This window comes from Cicer arietinum, chromosome 4, assembly GCF_000331145.2.
Source record: "Cicer arietinum cultivar CDC Frontier isolate Library 1 chromosome 4, Cicar.CDCFrontier_v2.0, whole genome shotgun sequence".
NCBI lineage: Eukaryota > Viridiplantae > Streptophyta > Magnoliopsida > Fabales > Fabaceae > Cicer > Cicer arietinum.
In genome coordinates this window covers 43,802,958-43,820,403 of record NC_021163.2, presented here as the reverse complement: position 1 = coordinate 43,820,403, position 17,446 = coordinate 43,802,958, and the positions used below count along the sequence as shown (strand labels likewise).

Genomic DNA, 17,446 nt, shown 5'->3' with positions numbered 1-17,446 from the left:
ACATTGTTTCCACAAACAAAACTCTTGAACTTTTACACATAGATCTTTTTGGCCCAGTTCAAATTGCCTCTGTAAGTGGTAAAAAATATGGACTTGTCATTGTTGATGTTCTCGTTGGACATGAGTTAATTGCTACCTTATGCAAACAAGTGCAAAATGAAAAATCTTTTTCAATAGTAATTATTCATAGTGATCATAGAGGCAAGTTTGAAAACAAACTCTTTGAAAACTTCTCTAAAGAGAATGATATTTTACACAATTTATCCTCCCTTAGAATGCCTTAACAAAATGGTGTTGTAGAAAGGATAAATCACACTCTTCAAGAAATGGCCTGCACCATGATGCATGAAATGAATATTGCTAAGCACTTTTGGATAGAGGCAATAAATATTGCATGTTATATTCATAATAGATTCTGCATCAGACCAATTCTAAATAAGACTCCTTATGAATTGTGGAAAGGTAAAAAGTCTAACATTTCCTATTTTTGTTAGTTTGGTTGTGTTTGTTATGTTTTGAACACTAAAGTTAGTCTTGGCATGTTTGAATCACAAAAGCGTAGCTTCTTGGGATATATTATTAAAGATCTAAAGCTTATAGGGAGACTTTGATCATAGAGGAGTCAATACAAGTTAATTTTGATGACAAGCGGCTTGTCTTGAAAAAGTCAAAGCTAGATGAAGTTCATGCGAGTTCTGAATATATAGAGGAAACAGTAAAACCAGAGGTAGAACCCATTGGATCTTGTGCCAAGACCAGAGGAAAAGAAACCCATTGAAATAAAATGGGTATTCAGGAACAAGCTGAATGAAAAGGGAGAGGTTGTCAAGAACAAAGTACGCCTAGTTGCACTAGGTTACAGTCAACAAGAAGGTATTCATTACATTGAGAAGTTTTCTTTGGTTTCCAAGTTCGAGGCAATACGCATTTTACTTTCTTTGTTGTTTGCAATAATATCCATATATCAAATTGATGTGAAAAGTGCATTTTTAAATGGTTACATAAATGAGGAAGGTTGACACTACCTTATTTAGGAAATCAATTAAAAATTACCTTCTCATAATTCATATTTATGTAGATGATATTATTTTTGGTTCGACTAATAGCCCCATCTGCCAAGAATTTGTGAGGTTAATGCAACAAGAATTTCAAATGAGTATGATGGGAGAACTAGAGTTCTTCTAAGGAATTTAGATTCATCCAAGTAAAAATGGTGTGTACATTCATCAGACTAAGTATACAAAAAATCTTCTAAAGAAATTCAAGTTGGATGAATGCAAGCATATATCTACACCAATGCATATATGCTCACTTGATAAAGATGAATCAGGAAAAAGTGTTGATTAGAAAACATACAAAGGAATTGTCGGGTCACTTCTTTACCTTACTGCATCCAGAACTTATATTCCACTTAGTGTGTGTGTGTTCTAGGTTTCAAGTTGATCCAAAAGAATCCCACTTAACAGCTGTTAAGAGGATCTGTAGATACCTAAAGGGCACTACTAACTTGGGTTTAGTCTATAAGATTTCATATGAGTACAGGTTAGTTGGATATTGTGATGCTGACTACGATGGATATTGTGTAACAATTAGAACAAGAAAATCTTAAGAAGGTGCCACAGGAAGTCACCAAGCCCGAATCAATTCTCGCTCCAATCAATCAAGAGTATGAAGGAAGATTCGTGTGAATAGGTTTTTGAACACAATCTTAAATTAGTTTTTGAATACAATCTGAAAATAGTTACGATCCATAATTATAATTGAAGGAAATCTTTGACCAAGGTGAAAAGAAGATATTACCAAAATATTGTTTACAAGAATATATGGTCAAAATATTGTTAACAATAAGATATGGTCAAAATATTTTCACAAGAAGATATGGTCAATATAATGCTTACAAGAAGATATGGTTAAAATAATATTCACAAGAAGATATACTCAGAATTATTCGTAAGAAGATACATTCAGAATTATTCATAAGAATATCAACTCAGAATTATTCACAAGAAGATACACTCATAAGAAGATACATTCAGAGTTTGTTCACAAGAAAGATATGATCGTGATTTTACAAAGATAAAAGTGAAACCCTAATCTATTCTATAAATAAATACTTAAAGCTAATGAAGAAAGCAAGAACTCATAAACTCATAAATCCATACAATTTAGAACAACTTTTGAGAGCTCAAATTTACTAAATATTGAAAGGTCAAAGGTTTATGTTCTAGAGAAGCACTTGCTCAAAGAATTATTTTCTAAGTGTTTTAGCGTGAGAAATCAATTGCAACATTATGCTTAGTAGAAGCGAAACATAATCCATCCCAAACTTGTGTAACTCTACCCGATAGTGGCTTTATTGTTCCTCAAGCAATATGTGGTTTTTAGGTTGTTTTGAGAAGGTTGGCTTGTTTGTTTTCCTAAAAAAGCCTATAGGTGTCAGGTTGTTTTGAGAATATTGATTTGTAGGGTCAGATGTTGTGTAATTCAATTATTTGAGTTAGTGGTTAAATCGCTCTAAGTGAAGGGATTGGATGTAGCTATCAAGTTGGTAGTAAACCAGGATAAATCTACTTGTGTCACTAAACCCGAACCAGTTCTTCAATAAATAGTTAAGAAGAATCCAACTTAGACAAACACAATTTAACCCCCTTCTCTTGTTTGCACCTTTAATTGGCATCAAGAGCCTGATCTCAAGGATGAGCACTTTACATTGTTTGAGGAAAGATATAAGGATTCAACATGTGTAGATTCGATGAAGAATCCTCTGGAGGAAACATTAGCAGACCACCTCTGTTTGATGGAGAATATTTGAGTATTGGAAGGACAAACTCAAAAGCTTCTTTATTAAACAAAATCCTGAACTTCAGGACTTAGTGAGAGAAGGCTAAATTGCTCCAACAAATACTAATGGCACTAAAATTCTAGGGAAAAAGATGGATGCTAAATAGAAGAAGATGTACAAGATGCATCACAAGTCCAGAACCTTCATGATAAATGCACTAACAAAGAAACAACAAAGAAAATCTATGACAATTTGGTTCTGACTTATGAAGGAAGCAAGCAAGTTTGGAAAATATGAACTATTTCATATGGAAGAAGATGAAGATATTGAAACAATATTTTCCATATTCCAGACTCTAGTCTTAGAATTAAAGATTTTTTAAAAGAGTTATACTATTGTTGATCATGTGAAAAGAATTCTTAGGAGTTTACCAAGCAAGCGGAGACCTAAGATTACAACCATTCAAGAAGCTAAGGATCCTAATACTCTTACGTTGGAAGAACTGATTAGCTCATTGAGATCACATGAGCTTGCAGGGGATGATCCCAAGCAAAAGCAGTAAACTTTGGCTTTGAAATTCAAGTAGAAGAAAGCCGTTAAGGTAATAATAGAATCAGAGGATAATGATTCAGATGACTAGAATGTCAACTAAAAGGATGAGGAGTTGGCTTCCATATCTAGAAAAATTAAGAGGATGTGACACAACAGAAAGAATCCATTCCCTCAAAGAAATTCCAACCAGTTCACCAAAGGAAAGGATGACAAGTCTAACAAGAAAAGCATCGTCTACTATGGATGCAATGAACCTGGAGATGTCAAGTCTGACTGTCCATATCTAGAAATGGGAAACATCAAAGAAAATACTCCAAACCCAAGAAGAAGGTTATGATGGCTATATGGGTTGATTTTGATGAATCCTCTAAAGAAGAGCAAGAAAATTTGGCTATGATGGTTTATACTAACCATAATTCTAACTTTGATTCAGACTTTGGAAGATAATCTACAGATGAAGAAATTGTGATACTTTCTAACTTAACCTAATCTGAATTAATTAAAGTCATAAATGATTTCTTAAATAAAAACCAAAATTTATCTCTTAAACTGAAAACACTTAGGAAAGTAAATACAAACCTGACTGAAGAAATTAATGTTTTAAAAAAATAAAATGTTGACCTTAAAACATAAAATACAAATCTGAAAGATAATTATGTCTCAAAAACTTTAAAAAATGTCATATGTAATTCTAATAAATATCAAGTAACATTTCAAGACTTTCTAGGTAAAACAATATAGAAAGAATCATGTATGTTTCTATGATTTATGGAGTTAGTAAAAATGGTAAAAGAGGTCTAAGATACCAAGAAACAGTAACTAAGTTTGAACTTATCAAACATGATGTTTTATGTATTGTTTTCTCCAACAAAGGTTAGTCTAAAATATCTTGTCTCATGTTAAACACAAGGAAAGACAAGAAACATTTCAAGACTAGCAAACCAGGACCCAACCAAATTTAGGTAAACTAAGAACAAATTATATATGTTGCAGATACTCTTAACAACCAAGTTGAAACACCAATCATGGTAACTGGACAATGGATGCTCGCGGCATATGACAGGAGAAAATTCTATGTTCCGAGGTCTAACTTTGATTAAAGGAGGCACAATAACTATTGGACGAAAGTAGAAAGATCATATCATTGGATAGGACATAGTCTGTAATGGCACCTCTCTTTCTATTAAAGATGTTTTGTTTGTTAAAGGTCTTAAACATAATTAATTAAGTATTAGTCAATTAAGTGATACTAACTATGATATTATATTTAATCAAAAATCATGCAAAAAAATTAGTCAAAAAGATGGATTTGTACTCTTTACAGGTCATAGGCAAAATAACTTATATAAGGTAAATATGTTTAGCTTAAAGAAACCAGATGGTAGGTGTCTCATGTTAGTAAATGAAGAAAAATTAATTTGAGACAAACAAAAACATATCTTTATACCCATGATAATCAGACATAGTTGGACAATAAAGGTTTACTAACTGGTTTACGACTCTTTGTTGCATTTTTAAAGATTCTCCGACAAAATGTTTAGTAATAATATATAATAATGTAGTAGTTACATCTTCTTCAAGACCATTAGATTCATGCTTCATGGTATTTAGCATAGTTTGTCTATCTGAGTCAGAGAATCCTCCTCAAGAAAAAGAATCCAAATCGAAGCCCTTTCATCCGAAGCTAAGATCCCTAGCTAAGTGAGTGCAACAGTTTAGACTCCACCATAATATGTAATTTGGGGATTATGCGGAGTGCACAGTGCTTGGATAGATGAGCTGGCAAGATGTTGCCATTGGCCCTTCCTGTATAGGTTTTCCTTTTCAGACATGAAATCTTACAGGCCCAAAAGGTAATAGTCGCACCCCAACCTTTACCGGTAGTTCCTGAGTTAGAAGTTAAAGCTGTAGTGGATAACATATTTGATATCTTATATAGTTCCTCTTTCCTTGCTTCTTAGTTTGTCTAGGAGTAGGAGTTATAAGTCATAAGTAGTGGTGAATCTATGTAGCTGTCAGTTGGTAGTTTGTAACTATCAACCGATAGTTGCTTTTCGAGAATGATATCTTATCTTATAGGGTGGTCATGGTATAGCCTATATAGAATACTATCTCCCCCTAACTTAATAGGAATTATCTCTATCTATTGAACGTTGTTGGTCTTAGGGGTAAGGAATCGTTATCATTTAGCAGAAGTACTTCCTAGGATGGAAGATAATTATGTCCTTATTTAGCTTAAGCTTTGGACTTAGAGCGGGTAGAAGATTTAATATTTAGTTTCTTTTGTTACTTGATATTTTATAATATTGAGTAATTCTTGGAAGGTATTGTGAACTATTATGTAGTGACAATGCCATTTTTATGTTTGTATGTTTTGAACCTCCTCTGTAACATTATTATGTAAGATATTAGTATCATTTTCTAAATAAATGGTAATGTGTGTTATATAATACATTTGTATTTCCTTCTATATAAGTCGGTCATGTAAGAAATATTATATAGAGACCCTTGATTTTATTTATAACTCGTTAGATTATATAATTATTTAAGTAATTATGTTCTTAAATTTATTTTGAAAATGAAGCTAAACATATTGAATTGCATGTGTTATATGCTAGTTGTGTTTAAGATTGAATTTTCTGTTATAATTGCTTTCTTATAATTTTTGTGATCAATTAAGTGATTCTATGATACTTCAAATTTGATCAAATTACTTTAATTCTATATGATTCAATCAAATAATTTTTCTTGTATAAAATTATTTTATCATTTTGGTTCGATTAAATTGCAATACCTATTGACTTAAAGCTACAATTAAATAGAGATTAGCACTCTATTCAATCATATTTCAATAATTATGTTGCTACACTAGGGTTTGGTGAAAAGGGGTAAAATGTAGAGTGAAAACACACAAAAAAATGAGGTGTTTGAATTATGTTTTTTAGTTAAAAACTTTTTGGCGTGGCTATACAAAAGTAAAGAAAGCAGAGAGGACAAGAACATAGAGACACAAATGATTTATCCTAGTTGACCACCAACACGATAGCTACGTCCAATCCCTTCAAGCTAAATGATTTAATCAACTAGTCCCCCACGGAATCAAACTTACACTTGAACACCTACTAGTCACACTGATTGTGTTCAATCTTCTCAACCTTCTAGCTTAGAACAGTCAAGTTGTTGAGGAAGGAAGCACTATTGGGCTATGTTACAACATAATAGGTTTAGGTTTTTTTTCTTCTGAAATAACTCTCACAGAAGAGTGTTTATAAATTCGTTCTTTCAAAAACTTTTGTCAGCAGTAAAGTAAAATGAATGATTACAAGCAAGAGTGTATATGTGTTTATAGCTTATACGTTTCTTGTTTTTCCAATGAGGAATGCACATCCTTTTAAAGAGATCGATTAGGGTTTCTGGTTATTGTCCTAGTTGCAAGAAATCAACATGATTCATGAAGTTTTGCATTGTATTTTTTTAGATTGATTTGCCATAGAAACTTTCCAAAATTGATCTTGTAATTGATTTAGCGTATCCGGTTTAAAACCGTTGGGAAGCAAAGGATACCATGGTCAGAGCATGTCTTAAGATCTTCAAACAAGTAGTAGATTCAAAATGTTCATCAAAGGCAGACGATCATATGTTGAATCAATCACTTGAATCAATCAAGAGCATGTCTTTTGATTTTCATTAGAGCTTTGACTTCTTCAAAATGTTGAATTTTTCAGAGTGTTGACTTGCTTTAGAGGATACATAGTAACTTAGAGTCAGACGATCATATGCTTTATGTGATTAATTAGAGGCAGAGTCAATCACTTGTTTGACATGCTTATCAGAGGCAAACGAACAAACGCTTGTTAAATTCGTTAGAGACAGACAAACAAACGCTTGCTGAATTCATCAGAGGCAGACAAACGAGTAGGGATTGCAGTCATTGGATGCAGACGATCCATAATACATTTTCATTCATCAAAGGCAACTAAACTACGACATTGCTTGCGTTTCCAAAGGCAATCGGGACACAACGTTGCTCGGGTATAAGACTTAGAGAAATGGAGTCAAGCACAATCTTGTTGTTCCTTTGTCTTCGTCCAGTTATTAGAGGATATGACATAAGAATCTATAAAATTCACTTGATCTAAGATTTGCACACTAAATCAAAATATTAGTGCATTAAATTTTTTCCACAAACGATTTTGTCATCTTCAAAATAACTGAGAGACATATTTTTTCAAATCAACTTGACCTCAAAACAAAAATCATACTTAACACTATTTATAGATGAAGCCATCGCGTCAAACGATGATGTGATACATAACATTCTCAGTCAACATATGTCTCCCACGACAAAGGTGTCATTTGAATGATGAAGCAAAACAAGGGGTTTGATGTAAGAATACACTACGCTGCACGACAAGGGGAATGTTTTCACCATGTGAACTAGTACAAAATTGTTTTGTTTGTTTCTCCTACCTTTCTAGCTCTTAATGACTTCATAATAATTTGATTAAATTATTATATGCTTAGTCTCTTATTCTAAGACATCACATTACATAATATAACACATCATAAAATTTATCACAAACATATTTATAAAAGTTTTACAAAAAATAATATGTTACAATTCTTCTCTCGTTAAATAACTTTTATCCTCGAAATGGTACTCAAAGTAAATAATAAAAAATTTGAGGTTTGAATTGTGTTTTATAAAACCTTTTCGGATAAATAAAGTTTTGAAAACCTTTTCAAAAGCAAAAAATTTGAATAAAAGTAATTTCAAAAATAAAAGAGATAGTGGAAAAAAGATGAACACAATTTATATTAGTTCACCACTAATTGATAGTTATATCTAATCTCTTTATTAACGAAGGATTTCAACTATAATCAATAGATTGCACACCAGAGTATACTTAGTTCAAACTTTACTTTAGTATTCTTAAAATGACTTATTAAGTTCAAGCATTTGAGGAATCACAAACCAGTGCTTGGCCAAAACACAAGTTTCTAAATACTATTTGAACAATAAAGATAACGCTTAAGATGAGAGAAATAGAAAGGTTTAACTCAAAATACAATTGATAGCTTCCTTATAAAATATTGATAATTATATAGACAATGAAAAAATTCAGTTGTTGTGCATTTAGTTGTTATCGTACAAATAAAAATGTGATTTTTATTTTTATGGTGTTTGGTTCTGAAAATCACAAATGTTCTTGTACGATTTTAAGAATTTGAAAATTAATTATTTGGACTATATTTTTTCCGCTTAAAATCCTCGTACAACAAATGTCATTTATTTCATTCCTTCTTGCAAATTAATTTATTGTCTTAAGAAAGACACAATATGAGACAAGGGAAACTATTATTGAGTACCAGACATATTTGACTTTGGATACTTGAAGACCAGACAATACATAAACAAGGGTTTAGTACAATTGGTGAATTGTGTCCAATGATGTATAATATACTTACTTGAGAAAACATTAGAGGATAAATTAATCTTGTACATAACATATTATCATCAAAATAATTAAAGATCATTTTTTTTAGACCACCTTACTTCCAATATTAACTTCAACGGCACATTTTAAACTTGAGGGATATATTTATCAATTTATGATATTTAGACTAAAAAGGTTAGACATTCACAATCTTGATGACCAATTCAGTCGTTCACTTTAAACGTTACATAAAAAAATATTTTATCCAATTTAGTTGAAACTAAATGTTATCTATCTTTATATCTCACAGTTGCAATGAAGATTTCATTTTGTCATTAATTCTGGATTATTTAGGTGTTTAGTGTATGTATTCCATTTCATTTTTATTTCTCCTCCATTTTTAATTATAAGACCTTATTTTACTTTTTCTTCACATGCATTAATGATTTAAGATGTCTTTATTTAGTTTACTATTGAAAAACAATTCTTTTTCTATCTCATGACACCAATAGTTTTAGGAATAAACATATAAAAATAACCCTTTTTTCAACAAATTAATTATTTAAACTACTTTTTAATATGCATAAATTTTGTTAGAGAGTCATATAATAATGGACAAATGAAGCATAAAAAGGGCTTTAAATGTCAAAATGGATTTGTTTCTAACATCATCTAATTAGAGTTTCAAAATCCTTCTAAAATCCTCAATAGGCATCTCAAGGTATTAGCATATATGTTCAACCAGTTTTCAGATTTTAATTTTTCTAAAACAATAAAACAGAATTTAAGAAAGGAATCAAACAGGCCTTTAACTACAATTTTTCTGAACTTGTAAGTTTTCTATTTGAAATGAGCCCAAGAGAGGGGACTTAGACTAAATTTTTAACTTCTCCATTCGCATTGCGTACTGATTCAACGATTTCAAAACAACCATACAATTGTGTTTTAGCTGTTTTATCAAAACCAATGTTTTGAAGACATTGCTATTTAAATTGAAAATTTCAAGAATTAACCCCTTGATTTGCAAGATGTATTGAGAATCAATTTTAGCATTTAAAAGTGCTCTCTTGATGTTCTTATATACATACATTTTTAAAGTTGTTTTGCAAAAACTAAAATAATATCAATTAATAAGCAGACTTTCAATATACTCCTATCTTTCATTCTCATTTATTTACTCTACTATTCCTTTGTCAATATCAGTACGTTTCACAGGATACAACAGATGAGACAAGGTAGAGTAGAGGGAAAAAGCAATTTCCAGCTCTGCTAATAGTAGGAGAAAATAAACAATCAGCTAAATGAAGATGAGAAACAAAAGGTAACGTTTTCCTTTAATTAACTAACACAGCTGTAAGCCTCTAAAAAATGAAGGTGAAAGAAGGCACAAGAAATTTTTTACATGTTAGACCCTGTAGGAAACATATACACATTCCCCAACCACTCGAAGCATTCTCCAACTATAAAGCAAAGTGAAAAACCCACAATGGGTGCATAGAAAACATTTAAGTATGCCTATACCTATACTTTCTATACAAAACCCAACCCAAAATCTTATGTACCAAATGACAGGAATATTAAATCAACCTCCCGACAACCTAAAATTGCTCCGTTGTAAATGTGTTTGAATCACTATTCAAGGCTATTATACTCATCACCTCCTCAGCAGAACAAAAACAATGGACTTGAACAAACTACTTGGAGAAGATTCACTACACTTCTTTTTAATACCACTAGAAAGCTTCAACTGCCACTGGACATAGTACTACCAAATTGACTGATCAAGATGATACATGCGTTTCTCTAGTTGTAGATTTTTATTGGTTTATCAAATGCATGGCGATTCTGCAAAATCGAGATATAATCATCATAGGCTTCAAAAACCCGCACATGAAATTAATTCCAGTGACATTACAATAATCTGTCCATTATTGCCAATATCATATGTTTTAAACTACCAATTATTTTGAGACAAATAATGGCTGCTGTCTTTTTCATTTAAGACCAAAAGTTTTGTTAGGGGAAGGGAAACTCTCCCGCATTCATGTTAAAAGTGTCTTGCATAGGGAGAGGTAAGGGGAAAGAACAGTCGGGAGGTATGATCTATCAGCAAAGTTATTGCAGGATTCATGTCTGGATGTGTTTGAATGAGCTTTTCCTATTCCATTATTTTGAGTAAGTTATCACAGGATTCAAAGGAAGGAGGAACTAATTTCCTGATAATATTATACCTGATTGGCTGTATAGGACCTTTTTGGGGAATTGTCGGTGTGTTCCAATCCGAGATATTGCTCCCACGCGCCGTATATGTCCCGTCTCTAAAAAACCAAACAAAATTACAATGTTATTACTAGATCTAGTAGAAATAAATAAGCGGACACCTAATTCCATGGACACTGGACAGTCTCTCAAGCTTAGAAACAGGTCACAATTCAAAGATGTAATTACAGAGCCGAGAGAATAGACATACCTGAAACCGAACAGAAATAATATCTGTATCTTGAAGGTACTCAGGACGACCAAGTGACACAAACGCAAACTTCCACTGCAAGGAAACGACAGAAGAAATGCATTAATAATAATTAATGAATCAACAACGGCTTAATTGAAACTACCTAAAATAGATACAAGATTGAAATTGCCTGAGTCACTAGACAACAAAAGTAATCATGCAAATCTGATGTGTTTTGAGATTTACAACAAACGACATGAAGTGTGTAATAAATTATGCTTGTGCAAATATAAATGATACATATCTGACAGAACCACAGCATGAAGAAACTATTTCAAACAATACATAGCAAGCCTCAATAACATTGAAAAAGAATACCCAAGTTTGAAAATTGACTTGAGCTCAGAACTATTTTATGAAGTGTTTCAAAATCATTTCACACCAATATATTAAATGAGGCTCTTGTGAATGTCAATCATCTCATTAAACTCTCCCACAACAACCATATGTGTTTCTAACAAACCACCACATGGCCTCTCCTATTTTTATTATTCACAATTTTTAATTAAAATTCCAATGGAAGTCTATCCTATTATCCCCAAATATCACTTTGTTAAAATCAAATACAAAATATTAACTATTAACTAATATCTAAATATTCAATTCAAAACAATAGTTAAGAGAGTCATATGATACATGCGAGTTCCATCACGATTTGAAAAAAAACTAAATCAAATTGAAGCAAATCATTGTGCGTATCTATTTCAATATGAATTGCAACATGAATCTTGATTCATCAAAATGAATTGCAGCATGAATCTCAATTCATTTTGATAGATTAGGTTCTTCTGAGGGGTTGAACACCTGTCTTTTGAAGCTAGCCATTTTTCTCTCATTTTGATTTAAAACTTGAATCTTAAATTATTTTAATGTTGGTATTTAATATCTTAGTTTATATTTTTAGAAATGTCATTTTTATTAATCATGTGTCTTACCAGTTAACAACTAGTTAAACAAAACTGGAAGAAATTACAATTCCATTATACACAATTAACCAACATGCAGATAGTTGTATCATATTTGAAAACATAAAAACAGGAACACATAATTCAATCACATACACAATATTTACCTTCAAAAACTCCTCATTTGTAACTTGCAACTTCTTTTGTACACGCAATTTGACTTCAGCTAATGTCTCACCCTCACGGATAACCAAGAAAAAAGGATCTCCAAAGTTCTGAACATGCTGCTCTTCCCAAAGCATCCCCAGTGCAAAAGGAATGTGCAAATATTAGAAAATTTTAGAGGCAGTAACATGCTTCAATTGATTGAAAAGGAATTTTATTTTAGACAGATTTTAAGAACTAAAAATATGGATAAACCTACAAGCCATTTAATCTTACCATCTGATTTTGAGCAGTGTCTTTCAAAAAATGGTAAACATGTATCATCCGATCATGAGGTCCAAGGTTTTTCTCTTCTTCCGGAATCTGAAGCCATGAAAATCCATATCACTTATAGGAAATCAATTTTGAGAAGAATAATGCGTTGGAAGAAAGAATGACATCATATTATTGAAGAAAAATGGCATTAATGATAAACATAAGAAATACCCTTGGTAAAAGAGATTGATGAAATGAGCTTAAAAATAAATATAAAAAATTCATTACAAGACAAAGCAAGTGCAAAACAAAAACTGGTGCCAAACTGAAACTAGGACAAAGACGGTGCAAAACAAAAACCATGAGAAATCCAATGTCAATGCCAAATTGCAACCAAGACAAAACTAGTGTTTTCTAGGGGTGTTCACATCCAACCATTGTCAATGTGTAACTTCTGACATTTTTATTAGGCCCATTAATCAGGCCCTAGAACTTGCATATTCTCAGATTATGTATGTATCTTAGACAATTTAAATAATAGTCAACATTATCATATACATAGTATCAGAGCTCCCAATCTTGGGGGCATCACTCTCGCATAAAATATTAGCCACCTCTGTTGCAGTCTCTCTTTGCTGCCTTCATTGTGGTCTATCCTCGCTGACTTCTGTTGGGCAACCCCACTGCCCATTGTTGACTACTTTTGACCACCGCTGCCAACAATTATACCTCCACAACCACACCTAGACGATCACCTCCCATATCGACCGGAACCAAGAAGATCACTGCTATCAGACACCAAACACGCCCTCGCATGCCGCTGCAGCTTTGATGCCTCTCTGAAGTGTGTAAGCCACATGTTTCCTTTCACTACTCGTCCCACCACAAAAGATTTCAAGATTCAACATTTACCTTTGTTGTGGGTATTCCTGGCCATTATAGACTTGAGACAAGACTTAGAAGCGTATGGATTTCACCTGACTAGAAGGAAGACAAAGCGTATGGATTTCACCTGACTAGAAGCAAGACAGAGTATATAGAATGCAACTTTAGCAAAAGGTGAAGCATTTCTAACAAGAGGCGAAAGTTGGAGATCATACCATACCACAAGTCACACAGTTTAAATATTTTGGGGCTATGGCACAAAATGACAGAGAAATAAAAGGAGATGTAAACCATAGGATTCAAGTTGGGTGGTTGACACTTGAAACAGAGTGCCTCAGATGTTTTATGTGATGAAAAAAGTACCGCTTAAATTGAAGGCGAAATTTTACCCCACAACTATAAGACCAGTGATGTTTGTAAGGATGGAGTATTGAGTGGTACAAAATCAACACAAGGATAAAATAAGTGTAGCGGAGATGAGAATGTTGTGTTGAATGTCTGAAAAGACTATATGAGATAGCATTAGAAATGACATCGTTAGAAAGAGAGTTGGCGTAGCATATATCCTAGAAAAGATGGTAGAAACCCAACTTAGGTGGTTTAGGCGTGTAGAGAGGAGACTTGTAGATTCTATAGTAAGGAGAGTAGATCAGATGAAAGGTAGTCAAATTGCTAAATGCAAAGGGAGACTTAGAAAAAGTATAAGACAAACTATTAAAAAAGACTTTGAGATCCATGAGCTCGATAGAGATATATGCTATATAATAGAACATTATGACGTCATTTGATCCATATAACCGATCCTACTTCGTGGGATAAGTTTAGGTGGTCGTTGTTGTTGTATTTCTGACCCCATTTTCCTCTGCAGTAGCTTGGTTTGTTCGTCTTTAGTTAATGTGTTTTAGGTTTGGTAGACTCTAGTTTTTGGTCATTAGACTCAAGTTGTATTGATGATTGTACTCTAGTAAATTTGACTTTATTTGATGAAAGATAGATCAGAAGCACCTCAACTTTTCATTCAAATTCTACAAATAATGTAAAATAATTAAAAGAAACAAATAATTAGAACTTAAAAACAAAGTTTAAAAATAATGTAAAAAAAACAGAAATTAGAACATAAAAAATAAAAGAAAAAAAATTATTAAATAATTAGAATTTTAAAAAGGTAATCAAATTCAGAAAACTGACTTGAAATAAAGAATTAAAAGATTGGCACAATTAAGAAAAAGAGAAGCAAAGAAAAAATAATTAAAAATATTATCACAATAAAACTTAAGAACAGAAGTATTTAAAAATAATAACACCAAAAAATATCATAAAATTTTTAAACAAAATTGGAAGGGAACAAAGAATTTAATGGAGAGGGAATTGGGAAGTATGTATGAGGTCTTAAGTTCAAATCTCGTCACCCCGTTGTACACCAGAAAACAAATATTAATTTAAAAAAAAAAATAAAACAAAAGATTTTAAAAAAGAAAGCAATGTCAGATGAGACCTAAATGGTTTCAAACGGAAATGAGAAAGTTGACCAAACAATAACGGAAGTGAGAAAAAGTCAGCCTGCGCTACAAGTCTCACTTTTTAAAGGGTTTCCATCAATGAGCTTCACTTTTGTGGGTCGGGTCGCTGCACCTACCACTAATTGTTAGGTTTTTCACCTTTGGGCCTTACTACAAGTCTCGCCTTTTTTAAGGGTTACATGGCAGAAAACGAAAACACTTTAGTTTTCCATCATGGCTGCTGGCAGCGCAACAATTGCCACACAGAAAACAGCCGCCATGGTCCGCATATTGAATTCACTACACCACAGCCATAGTATGGGGGCTAGTCAAATCTCCACCACTGCTTTCCTCCTAGGAATGGGAATAGGCTAGGCCGTCCGTCAGGGGCCTATGGGCTGGCCTACTTATGGTCTGGCCTGGCCTATTTAATAAAAAGGCTAGGCTCAGACTGTTTTTAAAGCCTATTTATTTAAATAGGTCAGACTCAGACTTATAAAAAAGACTATTAGGCCTGACAGGCCGGCCTATATATATTTTATTATTTATTAATATTATTTATTATTATTATATTAATAATATTATTTCCTATTTTAAATTCTATCAATTAAGAAATTACTCTGAGCACTCCATATTCAGTAGTTGTTCTATATTCGGTAGCGATTCCATATTTGGTAGTCATTTCATATTCGGTGGCCGTTCAATTAGTCAATCACTCAGTAGTCGTTCTATATTTGTTTAAGAGTTAATAATTAGTGTGTTTGTTTCAGAAAAAAAAATCTATTATTTATCACAAAAAATTATTTTTTAGGGTTTAAAGGATGTTAGTTTCATATTTTTTAAAAATTATTTTAAATAGGCTTTCAGGCCAGACTTTTAAAAAGGTCAGGCTAGGCAAAAAAAAAAGCCTATGATAGGCCGTAGGCCAGGCTTAGGCCTAAAAAATAAATCGTAGGCCAGGCTTAGGCCTAAAATATAAATCGTAGGCCAGGCTCAGGCCTTTCAAAGCCTGGCCTGGCCTATTCCCACCCATATTTCCGCCATAGCTGCCTTTCGACAACACTGCAGGAAAAGGATTAATGCAACTTTTATAGTAAAGTCCGAATCAATAGAGTCTAGGAGAGGCATAGTGATGGGGCAGGGCGGCCATGGAGGACAGTAAAGTTTGTACCATATTAAAGTTATAGGGTGTCACATAAAAAGGGAAGTGAAATGATACAGGCTTTTAATATGTATGTGGTTTAATATGATTAATGATCTGGGGGGGGCAACTGTTATTTCCAATCCCTTCAGTCCAGATTCTATTTGATAACAACTTATCCCAACAACAAAACAATTTATTATTATAAAACAGTATATCTTTACCTCCTCTGCTCGTAGTGTCCAATAATGATCATTAATATTCTCAATATTTTCACTGACATGAAAAATCTGCAATAGATAGATCATAAAATGTGATGAGCATTACCAAAAACTTGAAACATCTTCACAATCATTATTAAGAAACGATGAAAACAGCAGCACAAAACTGATATTATATGGAAATATGCATTAAGTTATAGGTTGTCAAACAATTGAGACCACATAGGTAAAGCATGAAAAAATAAATATAAATTATGATGATTTTATCAAGCTACGATTCTATTTTGTTTAGCAGCTTACTCATTAAATCTTGAAGTATATGGTCATTGGGAAATGAAGTATTTCCCATCATTAAAAATGGAAAATAATAAGTGCAGAGGAATTCCATCATAAAAGAGGGAAAAACCTACTTCACCGTCATTACATGTTGCTGGTCATTTATACAGAATCTTGTAACCAGAATCTTCAGATTCAAGATTTTAGAAGAATATTAAAAAATAATGTTTTTTTTTTAGTTTTCACTATAACATTTTGTATGTTTCTATCTATAATTTTTAAATGTTAACACTTGGCATTTAATCCCATAAAAGCAGGTTAAATTATCTGAACTATTCCTAATTTCAGGAACACAACACAAATCCACTTTTCACTTTTGGCCTCAAATATAATGAACCGTCAACTAGCCAAGTTTAGGAAATCATGTTTACACTATAGATAAAAGCTTAATGTTAGTATTTCAAAGTAAAACTCAATATCTACATATTATCATTACCTTATAGATCTTGTGATTAAATACTTCAAGCAATCTAAGCTCCGCATCAGGATGTGATAAATCTACCTGTTTTGAGGGAAAATACATAGTTAGAAATTTCCATTAATGCAGCAGTCACTAGTGTTTAGCACAATAACACAGAAACACAATCCTAAACAATATGATTTTTTTATTAAAAATGACGTTGTATTGGTATCAGAAAGAGAAAGCAGTACATAAATGATGGAGGATAAATAATCCTCAGTCCAGAAAAGAAACATAAACAAATACACAGATATAATAGTTTTCTTAAACTAATCAGCAAAAAAAGTCCAATTAC

General features: G+C 32.4%; 1 protein-coding gene across 2 annotated transcripts in view; it reads right to left on the bottom strand.

Moving 5' to 3' along the window:
- Positions 1 to 10,080: 10,080 nt before the first annotated feature.
- The window catches only part of LOC101501692 (ubiquitin C-terminal hydrolase 12-like), a 34,627-nt gene continuing 27,261 nt past the window's right edge, over positions 10,081 to 17,446 (bottom strand). For both annotated transcript variants that reach the window (XM_004498002.4, XM_004498001.4), the window contains exons 26-32: positions 17,128 to 17,193; positions 16,359 to 16,424; positions 12,631 to 12,717; positions 12,357 to 12,473; positions 11,243 to 11,317; positions 11,004 to 11,090; positions 10,081 to 10,617 (exon numbers count right to left, since the gene is read on the bottom strand). In XM_004498002.4, coding sequence (XP_004498059.1) covers positions 10,576 to 10,617; positions 11,004 to 11,090; positions 11,243 to 11,317; positions 12,357 to 12,473; positions 12,631 to 12,717; positions 16,359 to 16,424; positions 17,128 to 17,193 — 540 coding nt within the window. In that variant the 3' untranslated portion in view covers positions 10,081 to 10,575. The remainder of the gene's footprint in view (positions 10,618 to 11,003; positions 11,091 to 11,242; positions 11,318 to 12,356; positions 12,474 to 12,630; positions 12,718 to 16,358; positions 16,425 to 17,127; positions 17,194 to 17,446) is intronic.